This window comes from Rattus norvegicus, chromosome 14 (genome assembly GCF_021556685.1).
Source record: "Rattus norvegicus strain SHRSP/BbbUtx chromosome 14, alternate assembly SHRSP_T2T, whole genome shotgun sequence".
In the NCBI taxonomy this organism is placed as follows: Eukaryota; Metazoa; Chordata; class Mammalia; order Rodentia; family Muridae; genus Rattus; species Rattus norvegicus.
The window spans coordinates 90,381,417-90,395,625 of record NC_141547.1 but is presented as its reverse complement, the minus strand read 5'-3'; the positions used below and the strand labels follow the sequence as shown (position 1 = coordinate 90,395,625).

General features: G+C 36.6%; 1 protein-coding gene across 9 annotated transcripts in view; it reads left to right on the top strand.

The window, feature by feature from the left end:
* The window catches only part of Zpbp (zona pellucida binding protein), a 195,698-nt gene that overhangs the window by 55,017 nt on the left and 126,472 nt on the right, over positions 1–14,209 (top strand). For all 9 annotated transcript variants that reach the window (XM_087584110.1, XM_087584111.1, XM_087584109.1 and 6 more), the window contains 2 exons: positions 1,237–1,386; positions 7,842–8,060. In XM_087584110.1, coding sequence (XP_087440236.1) covers positions 1,237–1,386; positions 7,842–8,060 — 369 coding nt within the window. The remainder of the gene's footprint in view (positions 1–1,236; positions 1,387–7,841; positions 8,061–14,209) is intronic.

The following is a 14,209-nucleotide window of genomic DNA, read 5'->3' as shown; positions in this document are numbered from 1 at the left end:
GGGTGGCTATATCTGTCTATTCATCTCTCCGTCAAAATATGCAGCAAGGCTTTGCATATAGTAAAAAAAATGTCAGTGCTAAGAGCATTCTGCTATTTTTGCTTCAGTTTGAAGAACTGTTTTTAAAAGTGTCAAAGTATTAAATAATTTACTTAAAATGGAAAAATGATCAGTCATTTCCTGAGATAATTCTTTCAATTATAATGAATGGAGAATACAGTGCTTAATTAAGAAACTTTTAGTATCTGAAAATTTTATGACACAAACCTGTAGTTATGAGCTTTAAGAGTAATAGCCTGTCTACTTAGTGATGTATTGTATTTGATGACTCGGACAGTTGTCAGTTACGTAGTTCTATATTGTCATCTTCATTGCACACACGAAAGAACTGTGCTTTAGAAGAGAGAGTGGTTTCCCATGGTCATACAGTTTGTGAGACAGATGGAACTTTCACATTTATATCTGAATGGCTCAAGAGTAGATATCTATATTCTCCTTTGAAAACAGAGTTTCTTCCAGTGTAATAAGCTAAAACAAAAGGGAGCTTACATCTCATTCTTTTCCCCAACACAGCAATACTATAATTGATTGACAAGTCTGATGGACTGATTTCCCACTCATTTTCTTCTGTAACCCTCAGTGTTAGAAGTCAACTCTCTGTTTTATGGACCATTCTGTGTAGGAGCAGCAAATATTAGCTCTTGATGGTTATACTGTAATAGACTATTGTGGGTATACCATTTCACGTGCAGGTTGTAATCTTACTGACTATAACTCATCATTAAACTATATAATATTATGTTATATATTAACAGCCATAATATATAATTATTACCTGTGGTCTAGACAAATAACTAGTTATATAAAATATATAGTTTGTAAATATATAGTTTATAATATGTGAACTGCATATATATGTGTATACATTTTCATAAATAGTACTGTATTTCTGGGAGCATCTCTTTCAGTGCAAGGAGCATATGAAGCTTGCTTTATGTCTGTATGCCATTCCTGGTCTCTTACAACTTAGTTCCACAGTTGATGGATTCTGGTTGGTGGAAATTTGACTCTAAGGTCATTCTGGCATCTTCTAACAATATGCATCAAATACAATAAGTAACTTTATGTAGCTCCTTTTTGTGAACATTAATTTCTGTGGTTCTTAGGTTACTTTAAGTGTTTGATATTTTGTCTCCCTATTGTGATTTAAGCAGCTGTATATTATATCTTCATTAGAAAATACCACCGCACAAGTGACATCCACAGGAAGCCTCATATTTCAGAGTTTTGAAGAGACCATGAGTGGGGTTTATACATGTTTTCTCGAGTATAAACCAACTGTGGAGGAACCTATTAAAAATCTTCAACTGAAATACATTGTTTATGGTAAGAAGTGAATTTAATTATATTTTAATATTTCTTAATGTTTTAAAATGTATAAACATTTTGACAGGTTTATTTTTTATATCTTTATTATTTAAGATAGTTTTAAAATTCAAATAGATTTTGATCACATTCTTTCTTCCTGAGTCCTTCCAGATCCTGTCCCCTACTCTACCCACTCAACATTAAGTTCTTCCTCAAAAAACAAACAAGACCTAAATACAACAACAGAATTCCCCAAAGCCAAGAAAACTAAAATAAAATACACCCACCCCAAACCCCAAAATGTTCCTCCAAACTGTAACCAAATGACATACACACAAAATCTTTGGCATCCATTATGTCTTGGCCAGACATTTCTGCACAGGAAGCCTGCCCTGGAGTGATTGATATGCCCAGAGCCACTCCACTGCAGAAAACTCTTCCCTTTCCAGGGCAGGTATAAATGTCAGCTTAGTTGTTAACCTTTACACCAGTGTGTAGGTTTTCTTTCGTTCATTAATTCATCTATTCATTAATTCATTCATTGATTGATTCATTCACTCATTCAATCATTCATTTAAAAATATAACAAAATAAAATATAGTATCGTAAAACAAAGACTATAACATCTAAGTTGGACAAGGCAACCCGACAGAGAGAAAAGAGCCTAAAAAGCTACGAGAATCAGAGCCCACTCATTCACATACTCGGGAGTTTCATAAAAACATTAAACTGAAAGCCATGATATCAGCATGGAGGACCTAGTGCAGACCCGGGCAGGCCTTATGCATGCTTCTTCAGTCTCCGAGTTCATATGAACTCTGATCATGCTGACATAGAGAGCCTTGACTTCTTGGCTTTCTCTGTCCCCTTTGCTTCCTCTTCTGCAGGGTTCCCTGAACTCTTCAGGGAGGGATTTGATGGAGACATCCCATTGAGGGCTGGATAAACCAGGCTCTCTCAACTGTCTGTGCAGTGTCTAGCTGTTGGTCTCTATATTTGTTCTCATCTGCTGCAGTAGGAAGCCTCTCTCATAGCAGAACAGCAAGTGTAGCAGAATATCATTAGGAGTCAGTTTAATCACCACTACATTGTTTTCTTTTTTCTTTACTCTAAGAACAATGTTATTGGGTTACCCTTGGTCCCTGGGCTGTTTAGTCCTAGGTTCTTGGTCACCCAGAAGCAAGGTTGAGTAGGTATGAGTTCCATTGTGTTAGGTCCTGAGTTAGTTATTGCCCACAAGCCTTGTACTACTGCTGCACTGGCATATCTTGCAGGTAATATGCCATTGTAGATGAAAGGATTATTGCTGGCTTAGCATTTGTTTCTCATTTGAGGACATGAAGAGTACTTTCCTATACCAAAGACACTGGAATGTGGGTGTGAAGGCCATCTGTAGGCAGCAGCTCACCACCTCCATGCTCACGACTTTGTGTAGGTACTGTCTTCAGCAAAGAGGCCTTGCTGCCGGTTTGTGGAGAGGAAGATGTAGTCTTGGTCTTTTGGGGTTCCTATGGGTGTACCTTTGGCCAACAACTCATTCTCAGTACCAGAAGCTTTGTTTGCTGACAAGAAATGGCGAATTGGTGCTCTGTCTCCCCATTATTTTAATTTCATTTAGACCCTCTTATTTGTACTGTATGAGGTTTCCATACTGCCCTTCAAATGGCTCATAACTTTAGCTGTCCCTCCCTGTATTCCTCCCCACAACTCTCTCCTCTTCCCCTCCCGACTTGATCCTTCCATTCCAGCCCCACTTCCATTCATACATATGTCTTCTATTTCCCTGTTCCCTTTACGCCCTTACTTTACTCTCTGTGCTTCTACAGACTGCATCTAGTTATCATTGACTTAGGAGCTAGTATCCACAGATAAGATTGCATCTAGTTATCATTGACTTAGGAGCTAGTATCCACAGATAAGATTGCATCTAGTTATCATTGACTTAGGAGCTAGTATCCACATGTAAGTGAACATATGCTGTATTTGTCTTTCTGGGTCTGGGTTACTTCACTCAGGATGATTTTTTTCTAGTTCTACTCATTTACTTACAAATTTTATGATGTCTTGTTCTTAAATGGCTAAGTAATACTTCATTATGTTAATTACCACATTTTCTTTATCCATTTTTCTGTTGAGGGACACATTTCTAATTTCTGGCTACTAGGAATTTTTTTAAGATTTATTTATTTATATGTATACATGCCTGCATGTATGCCTCCAGGGCAAAAGAGGGTACCAGATCTCATTAGAGATAGTTTGTGAGCCACCATGTGGATGCTGGGAATTGAACTCAGGACCTATGGAAGAGCAGACAGTGCTCTTAACCTCTGAGCCATCTCTCCAGCCTGGCTATTAGGAATTTAACACATTAGTATTTTTAAAATGATTTTTAAATGTTTATGATTTTAACAAGACTTTTTAAAAAGAACTTTGCTATTTGTAGTCTTGTAATTAAAACAATTCCTCCTTACCCATTCATTATATTGTATGCCTTAACAGCAGGTTAACAAAGCAGCTTTTTCTCTAGAAAAACACTGTCAGCCAGTCAAAGCAGCAGTACAGAACCATGTTACCAAGTCATGGTGATGATTTGACTATAGTTTGAACTGTTTTTACATTTGCATATTGTGGTTGATGGCTCATTCCCTCCTTTTTTATTAGGATCAGGAAGCACACTGTAAGTGCCTCATCTTAGATCTTAGTCTACTGAGGAATAAAATTAAGAGGGCCAATTTAATGTGAAATACAAAGAATCATCTAAACTACAGTTACTTTGAAGTTTATTCATATTGCTAGAACTCATGTAGTAGAGTAAAAAATGGCAGGCAAAGGATCTCATGTATCTTCAGAGCCTGTGAATATAAGCAGATATGATGGAAGGGACTTGACCCCAGAATTAGATAAAGGAAAGACCTGACAAGAAATGTTCAGGAAGAGGGTCTATTTTTCTAATAGTTTCAAATGGTCTATAGTCCATGGCAGAAAAACATGACTTAGGGAACAGAGGTGTGAGTGCTATACTCATTCTTACCCATTCCTCTTTGTTCCTCCTTTTTTATCCAGTGTGAAAGATGGTGCCACTCACATTTTGGGCAGATCTCAATCCCCAGTCAGAGCAGTCTGGAAACATCCTCCCAGACAGCCCAGATGTGTATCTTCTGTGCTATTCCAAATTTAGAAAAGTTGATGGGGAAGATTAAAAGTCACAGCCCTGACCTAACTGAGTGGGCTTAGTGTATATAATCCTAAGGGGTTAATCCTGAGACATGTCTCACCGTGGCCTTTGCAGACCTGATCTCACAGCAGTTCTCTATCCTCTGCACCGCAGTGCTGGGATTACGTTTGCTAACATGCCTGACTACAAGGGTTCTTACAAAAAGGAAGGCAGAAAAGGGAGAAAGGGGAGATTTGGTAACAAAGGAGGAGTCAAGTGACTGCCTTTGACATTGATGTAGGAGTTGCATATGCCCCAATTTAGGCATCTTCCAGTAGAGAAGGAATATGTGTTGATTTACTCTAGTCAGTCTTTCAGTTTGTGTTCTCCAGAACTTAAAGACAGCTCATGCTGTCCCTAAACTAATATGTATGTTGCAGTACAATAAGAAACATACATGCTATTATTTTTACAGCCAAGGTGCCAAAAAATGTCCGTTTATTAGTTGTTTCCTAACAAGTTAAATACTTAAAGTATTATACTATATTTCTAAGAGGGAGATTCTGTTATGGTAAATATTCCATTTTTTAAGTTAGACAAGTAGGCAGGCAGTGAGATTTCATCTCCATATTATTATTTCCCATATCTTAGTTTATCACATACATACTTCAACGCTTATTGTAAGAGCATATTTGCATAAGCTAGCAAATATACTTACTGAGTAGTGGTTTGTAGAGATGATAACGATAGGGAAAATTCACCATGTACATATCACATACAGGCAACGTTTTACTTTTATGTGTCCTTATTAAACACCAAGAGAGCATATATTTATGTGGTATAGCTGGCAACTAGGACCACAGTGAGGAATGCTATGTCTTGCTTCTTGTGGAAATGGTCTCCACCCAGCAATACTCTTTGTGGATATCTAGTCAAAGGATCCCACCAAAGATACTTGCAGGTCTGTATCTATAGCTGTATTGTTCATAATAGCTAGGAAATAAAACAGGCTGGATGTCCACCAACATATGAAAGGATAATAGGAAATATAACCTATATTTTAATTTATATATATATATATGCATATGTACAGGGTAGTTATAGTTCATGGAACTGGAAAGAGGAGCATAAGAGGAGAAAATGGAGATCATAAGGGATAGTGGAAGGAAATAAAAGGGTAATAAGAAATACATGATGTGAAAATACAGGGGAGGGGGTAAAGGAAATGGAAGAAGAGGATGGAGAAATAAAGCACAGCTCTAAGTGTCTACTATGTACACTTACAAGTAAGTGCATGCAATGGTACTATGAGATTCCCTATTGCACTTGTGTAGACAATAAAAGAAGTTTAGGACACTAGTGTTTTTTTTTTTTTTTAATTTAAGAACTATAAACCACTGAAAACTAGCTTTACACAAAGTTTTTAAAATTTAAGTTTTGACAGTTTCATAAATAAGTTCTATATTACAATTTCTAGTCTTCCTCTTCCCTCCAGCTCCTCTCATGTTTCCTCACTCTCTAGAGTTCATGAGCTCTTGGTCTGTAGTTAGTGATATCACATGCACGTGTGCATGCGCGCGCATGCGCGCGCGCACACACACACACACACACACACACACAGTATGTATGTATGCATGTATATACTTACGTATAATTTATAAAATGGCATGTTTTTCTGTGACTTATCAAAAGTTCCTAGTGCTGTTTATCTCTCCTTCTCCCCTCTCTGTGCTATCTTCATCCTTCTGAGAAGACAAACAGGTGTAGGCAAAAGGCCACAGAAAGAAAGAAAACGAAGACAGTTACCTAACTTGTATTTTAGGAATAAATACACAATTAGCAAGAGAACAGCAAGATGACAACAATGCACAGACACTTTTCAACAATAACATTAATTATTAACAGTTTCAATTTCCTAGTCAAAATGGGAAGCAGGATGGGACTTAACTGCTATTTTCATTAATCTTGATGTTTTGTAATGGGTTTTTGCTCTTTATGACTTTCTACTTAAATGAGTTATTTTAAGTATTTCAGCAATGCATTTCTTTTCCTGCTCTGTTTTCTCTCCCTTCTTTTCCTGTTGTAGTATTATTTTTGTAAACTGTTATACTTAGCAGTTTACTGTTTATTATTTTGTTAATTATAGTTAAAGATAAATGTTCACTGTTATTCTTTTAACTTTATCCTTCAATGTTCATGTTTATCTATCATTTCTGGATGTTTGTATCTAACTTCCAACTCATTTGTGCAATCCTCCTGCTTCAGCCTCCTGCATGCTGGAATCTAGGGCTGTACCATTGTACCTGCCTATTACTTTCCTTATTTTTCAGCCTTGGCTTTATGTTTATAGGTCATCATGTTTTATGGACTATATTTTAGTCATTGTATTTATAGTTTTAAATTCAATGTCTCATACAACAGTTTTCTTTCAGGTCCTTCAAAAAAATTAAAGATAGTGATTTGTATTTTCTTGAAGTTAAGGTATGGCTAGTCATTGACTTTTGTTTGTATTCATAGATGAGACTAGTCAGTTCCTTGGCAGTTAAAAGCTGCCCTGTCTTTATGTACTAAGTTTGACCGTAGTCAGCGTATAAATGTTAAAATATGGGTAGGGAATTGGACAGTGGTAAGGGACCCCAGTGTGAGTTGGGGGCTTCTGCTCAGAATGAGAGCCCAGAAAGGGCAGGAAGGACACCATTGGTTGGCTGAAGAACTCTTGTCTTACAAGGTGACTTTTAAAGTTTTATAATTGTGAATTTAGTTTCATTTTTGGATTTAATGTACCCTTCTTGTAAGATTTAGAGATCTGCATTAAAAATGTGCTGAAATTAAGTAAAACTAACTATATTTATTAAAAATATATTTAGAAATATGTTTGCTATTTTTATCTCTGGGATTTCTTCTAAAATTTAATATTTTAATGCTTAACAGTGTGATTTATTCTCTATATAATTTTTCTGTATAAAAATTCAAAGGTGTGATGCCAGCATTTGAGCAGCAGTTTAGTGAGATTGGCCTCCCTACGGTTGAATCTTAACTTTAGCAGTGTTAGCAGTTTCAATTTCCTTGTTACTGACAAAATATCAATAATGTGAATCTTAAATGTTGGCAAGGTTTAGCTGAGTCACTATTTTAGATTCTCTGTGATAATATTTCAAACCCAGTATACTGTGAAATAGGAGTTTGTTAAGGAGAATATAGCTGTTTATTGGAAAATGAATATGACTTTATTTCAAGTACTTATATATTTAAAATAGTTACCATGCATTTGAATTGCATAAATGATCATGTTTTTGTCTTTTTTTCTTAATCTCTATAGCTTATCGTGAACCTCGTTTTTATTACCAATTCACAGCCCGATACCATGCAGCTCCCTGCAATAGTATCTATAACATTTCTTTTGAGAAGAAACTTCTTCAGATTTTAAGTAAACTGGTTCTTGACCTTTCCTGTGAAATTTCCTTGATTAAGTCTGAATGCCATCGTGTTAAAATGCAAAGAGCTGGTTTGCAAAACGAATTATTCTTCACATTTTCAGGTAAATATACAAAATATTTTAAAGAAAGACAATTTGAGAACACAACCAACTGTTTAGAATATGAATGTTACCAATCTAAATGTATTTCTTCCTCTCTACTTTAACTTAATGCTGAAACCTTCCAAATAGAGTCCTGCTGATGCATGGTCCTAGTGGAGAGTGTGCTGAGGCTCTTGGCTGTTGAATGAAAGTTAAAGCAGGCACTCTAGTAGTGTTTAATTAGAGCCATTCAGTTAGTGGAGCACTTGCGTAGAACAGACCCTTCATCCTGTTTAATGTGCTGTTATTAACTGTGGGATGTGGAGGTACAGAATTTCAGGAATAAATATCTGTGTGTTTATAGGGTTTCTTTAGCCTCCTCTTTTACTATCTTTCTCCTTTTTTTTTTCTTCTGTCATCTAGACTTTTGGCAGAGACAGTAGAGAGGCATGAAACTTCAAAGGCAAGAGAAAGAGACACTCCCTTGTGTTCTGTAATTCTCACTTTGTCTCTTCTCCCGGAAAATTTCAACATTTTCATCAACCTCAAGCTAAATGGTCAGCCTAAGCTTTTCTGTGGCCTGTCAAGGACACACTATTAGTGTACAGAGGCTTTGTGAGTCTTTGCTCCCTAGTTGTTTTTATTAGATGGCCAAGCCCTAAGGAAAACTTTTCTTTGAATCTGTCATAGGAAAAATGACATCCAGTGCAAATGTTGCAATTGTGAACCTGCTTTGTGCTTCCTCAAATGACTGATGATTTTGAACATTTTAAAATGTGTTAAGTGGTCATTCATTTATCTTTTTGGAAAACTATTAGCTTAGATTCTTTTTTTTACCTTTTAAATTGTGAGGTTATTTTCTTTTTGTTTTCAATGTTGTTTTTAGAAACCTGAGGGTATTAAGGACTACCATCTCTGTAGTTCTATCTGTTGATTTTACATTAAAATGCATTTTGAGCTTATTTCCTCTAAGTAGGTCTGGGTTCAACTTTATGCCTTTCATATGTGGAGGTTTATGAAATTATATAGAAAAATGACTCTTTTCATTTTACGGAAAATTGATGCAACTGAACATCATATTAAGCAAAATTAGCTACATTTTATATATTCTGGTATACTTTATTATTTTATAGGTGTCATTGTTTGATTATTCTTATTTGTCTACCTTTATCTTTAAGCCCTGATGTTCTGACTTCTCTTTGATCTATTAGAAGGGGGTTCTATTGACCTTTTTCAATTTGCCCTGCTGGGCTTTTTAATGTTCAGTATTTCAACTTCATCTTTTTATTTTGCAATTTCCCTGTTAAAATCTCCATTTATATTCTATATCAGCTTAATTATTGCATTCTACTCTTTTCATTTCCACACAGTGGAATCAGGACTATACTGGTGACTTATTTGGTTTTCTTGAATATTTTTAGAAATATATTTTGAGGATCTTTACTGGATAGTTCCTCAAATTCTCTCCTTACTCAATTGTATTTGGAGGAGTCATGTTCCCTCAGTTTGTTTGTTTGTTTATTTGTTTGTTTCTTTCTTTCAACTGGATAATTTTTATTTACATATCAAATATTATCCCCTTTCCCTGTTTTCTGTACATAAGCCCCCTATCCCATCCCCCTCCCCTTTTTCTATAAGGATGTTTCCTGCCCAAGCTACCCCCCTTCCCATCCCCAACAGTCTCCTACATTGGGGATCCAACCTTGGCATGACCAAGGGCTTCTCCTTCCATTGGTGCCAACAAGGCCATCCTCTGCTACATATGCAGTTGGAGCCATGGGTCAGTCCATGCATATATAGTCTTTGGGTAATGATTTAGTCCCTGGGAGTTCTGGCTGGTTGGCATGGTTGTTCTTATGGTGTTGTAAGCCCCTTCAGCTCTTTCAGTCCTTTCTCTAATTCGTCCAATGGGGGTCCTGTTCTCAGTTCAGTGGTTTTCTGCTAGCATTCATCTCTGTGTTGGACATGCTCTGGCTGTGTCTCTCAGGAGACATCTATATCTGGTTCCTGTTAGCATGCACTTCTTAGTTTCATCCATCTTACTAGTTTTGGTGGCTGTATTTATATGAATCACATGTGGGGCAGGCTCTGAATGGCTGTTCCTTCAGTCTCTGTTCCAGACTTTGCCTCCATATCCCCTCCTGTGAATATTTTTGTTCCTCCTTTTAAGAAGGAGTGAAGCGTCTGCACTTTGGCCATCCTTCTCCAGCTTCATGTGGTCTGTGGATTGTATCTTGGGTAATTTGAGCTTTTGGGCTAATATTCACTTATCAGAGAGTGCATACCATGTATGTCTTTCTGTGATTGGGTTATCTCACTCAGGATATTTTCTAGTTCAATCCACTTGCCTATGAATTTCATGAAGTCATTGTTTTTGATAGCTGAGTAATATTCCATTGTGTAGCTGTACCACATTTTCTGTATCCATTCCCCTGTTGAAGGGCATCTGAGTTCTTTGCACCTTCAGGCTACTATAAATAAGGCTGCGATGAACATAGTTGAACATGTGTCTTTGTTGTATGTTGGAGCGCCTTTTGGGTATAAGCCCAGGAGAGGTATAGCTGGGTCCTCAGGTAGTGGAATGTCCAATTTTCTGAGGAACCTCCAGACTGATTTCCAGAATGGTTGTACCAGTCTGCAGTCCCACCAACAACGGAGGAGTGTTCCTCTTTCTCCTCATCCTTACCAGCATCTGCTGTCACCTGAGTTTTTTTTTATCTTAGCCATTCTGACTGGTGTGAGATAGAACCTCAGGGTTGTTTTGATGTGCATTTCCCTGCTGTCTAAGGATGTTGAACATTTCTTTAGGTACTTCTCAGCCATTTGATATTCCTCACCTGATAATTCTTTGTTTAGCTCTGTTCCTCATTTTTAATAGGGTTATTTGGCTCTCTGGAGTCTAACTTCTTGAGTTCTTTGTGTATTTTGGATATTAGCCCTCTATCAGATTGTTAAAGGATTGTAGGATTGTTAAAGATCTTTTCCTAATCTGTCGGTTGCCGTTTTGTCCTAATGGTAGTATCTTTGGCCTTACAGAAGCTTTGCAGTTTTATGATGTCCAATTTGTCGATTTTTATCTTAGAGCATAAGCCCTTGGTGTTTTGTTCAGAAAATCTTCCCCAGTGCCCATGTGATCGAGACTCTTCCCCAGTTTTTCTTCTATTAGTTTGAGTGTATCTGGTTTGACATGGAGGTCCTTGATCTGCTTAGAGTTAAGTTTTGTACATGGTGATAAAAATGGATTGATTTGCATTCTTCTACATGCTGACCTCCAGTTGAACCAGCACCATTTGTTGAAAATGCTTTTTTTTCCCATTGAATGGTTTTAGCTCCTTTGTCGAAGATCAAGTGACTATAGGTGTGGTCTTATTTGTGGGTCTTCAATTCTATTCCACTGATCTACCTGCCTGTCTCTGTACCAATACCATACTTTTTAAAAATCACTATTGCAATGTAATATTGCTTGAAGTCAGGGATAGTGATTCCCCCAGAAGTTCTTTTATAGCTGCGTATAGTTTTCGCTATCCCGGCTTTTTCATTATTCCAAATGAATTTGCAAATTGCTCTTTCTAACTCTTATGAAGAATTGAGTTGGAATTTTGATGGGGATTGCATTGAATCTGTAGATTGCTTTGGGCAAAATGGCCATTTTCAATATATTAATCCTGCCAAGCCCTGAGCATGGGAGGGTCTTTCCATCTTCTGAGATCTTCTTCAATTTCTTTCTTCAGAAACTTGAGGTTCTTGTCATAGAGATCTTTCATTTGATTAAAGTCAAAACAAGGTATTTTATGTTATTTGTGACTATTGTGAAGGGTGTCATTTCTTTAATTTCTTTTTCAGCCTGCTTATCCTTTTGAGTAGAGGAAGGCTACTGATTTGAGTTAATTTTATACCCACCACTCTTCTGGAGTTGTTTATCAGGCTTAGTAGTTCTCTGGTGGAACTTTTGTTGTCACTTAAGTGTACTATCATACTATCTGCAAATAGTGATATTTTAACTAGTGCCTTTCCAATTTGTATCCTTTGACCTCCTTTCGTTGTCTGATTGCTCTGACTAGGACTTGGAGGACCATATTGAATAAGTAGGGAAATGGTGGGCAGCCTTTTCTAGTCCCTGATTTCAGTGGGATTTCTCTCATTAGTTTAATGTTAGCTATTGTTTTACTGTATATTGCTTTTAATATGTTTAGATATGGGCCTTAAATTCCTGATGTTTCTAGGACTTTTATCATGAAGGGGTATTGAATTTTGTCAAATGCTTTCTCAGCATCTAATAAAAAATGATCATGTGGTTTTTTCTTTGAGTTTGTTTATATAGTGGATTATATTGATGGATTTCCTTATATTGAACCATTGCTGCATCCCTGGGATGAAGCCTACTTGATAATGATGGATGATTGTTTTGATGTGTTCTTGGATTAAGAATGTAAGAATTTTATTGAATATTTTTGTGTTGATATTCATAAGGGAAATTGGTCTGAAGTTCTCTTTCTTTTTTGGGTCTTTGTGTGGTTTAGGTATAAGTGTAATTGTGGCTTCATAGAAGGAATTGAGTAGTATTCCTTTTCTTTCTATTTTGTGGAATAGTTTGGACAGTATTGGTATGATGCCTTCTATGAAGGTCTGATAGAAGTCTGTGTTAAACCCATCTGTTCCTGGGCTCTTTGTGGTTGGGAGGCTTTTAATAACTGCTTCTATTTCTTTTGCAGTTATGGGGTTGTCTAGATCATTTATCTGTTCCTGATTTAAGTTTGGTACTTGGTATTTGTTTAGAAAATTCTCTATTTCCTCCAGATTTTCCAGTTTTGTTGAGTATAGGCTTTTGTAGTAGAATCTGATGGTTTTTTGAATTTTCCCAGATTCTGTTGTTATGTCTTCCTTTTCATTTCTGATTTTATTAATCTGGATATACTCTCTGTGACTTCTGGTTAGTCTGGCTAAGGGTTTATCTGTCTTGTTGATTTTCTCCTGAACCAGGTCCTGGTTTTCTTTGATTCTTTGTATAGTCCTTTTCATTTCTACTTGGGTGATTTCAGCTCTGAGTTTGATTATTTCAGGCTTTCTACTCCTCTTGAGTGTATTTGCTTCTTTTTGTTCTAGAGCTTTTAGGTGTGCTGTCAAGCCGCTGATGTATACTCTCCTGTTTCTTTTTGCAGGCACTCAGAGCTATGAGTTGTCCACTTATCACTGTTTTCATTGTGTCCCATAAGTTTGGGTATATTGCGCCCTCATTGTCATTAAATTCTAAGAAGTCTTTAATTTCTTTCCTTATTTCTTTCTTGACCAGGTTGTCATTGAGTATAGCGTTGTTCAACTTTCATGCATATGTGGGCTTTCTGTCGTTTTTGTTGTTATTGAAGACCAACCTTAGTCTGTGGTGATCTGATAGTATGCATGGGATTGTTTCTATCTTCCAGTATCTGTTTGTGGCCTGTATGGTCAGTTGTGGAGAAGGTACCATGAGGTACTGAGAAGAAGGTTTATTCTTTTGTTTTAGGATGGAATGTTCTATAAATATCTATTAAGTCCATTTTGTTCATAACTTCTGTTAGTTTTCGTATGTCTCTGTTTAATTTCTCTTTCCATGATCTGTCCATTGATGAGAATGGGGTGTTGAAATCTCTCCTACTATTATTGTTTGAGGTGCAATGTGTGCTTTGAGCTTTAGTAAGGGTTTTTTTTTTTTTTAATGTAGGTGCCCTTGCATTTTGAGTATAGATAATTAGAATTAAGAGTTCATCCTGGTGAATTTTTCCATTGATGAATTGGAAGTGCCCTTCCTTTGGATGAGTTTTGGTTGAAAGTCAATTTTATTCCATATCATAATGGTTACTCCAGCTTGTTTCTTCAGACCATTTGCTTGGAAAGATTTTTCTATCCTTTTCCTCTGAGGTAGTATCTGTCTTTGTTTCTGAGGTGTGTTTCCTGTATGCAGCAAAATGCTGGGTCCTCCTCACGTACCCAGTTTGTTACTCTATGTCTTTTTATTGGAGAATTGAGTCCATTCATGGTAAGTCATATTAATGAATAGTGATTGTTTCTTCCTGTTATTTTCATTGTTACAGGTGAAATTATGTTTGCGTGTCTTTCTTATTTAGTTTTGTTGCAAGGAAATTACTTTCTTGCTTTTTCTGTGGTGTAGTTTCCCTCCTTGTGTTGGAATTTTC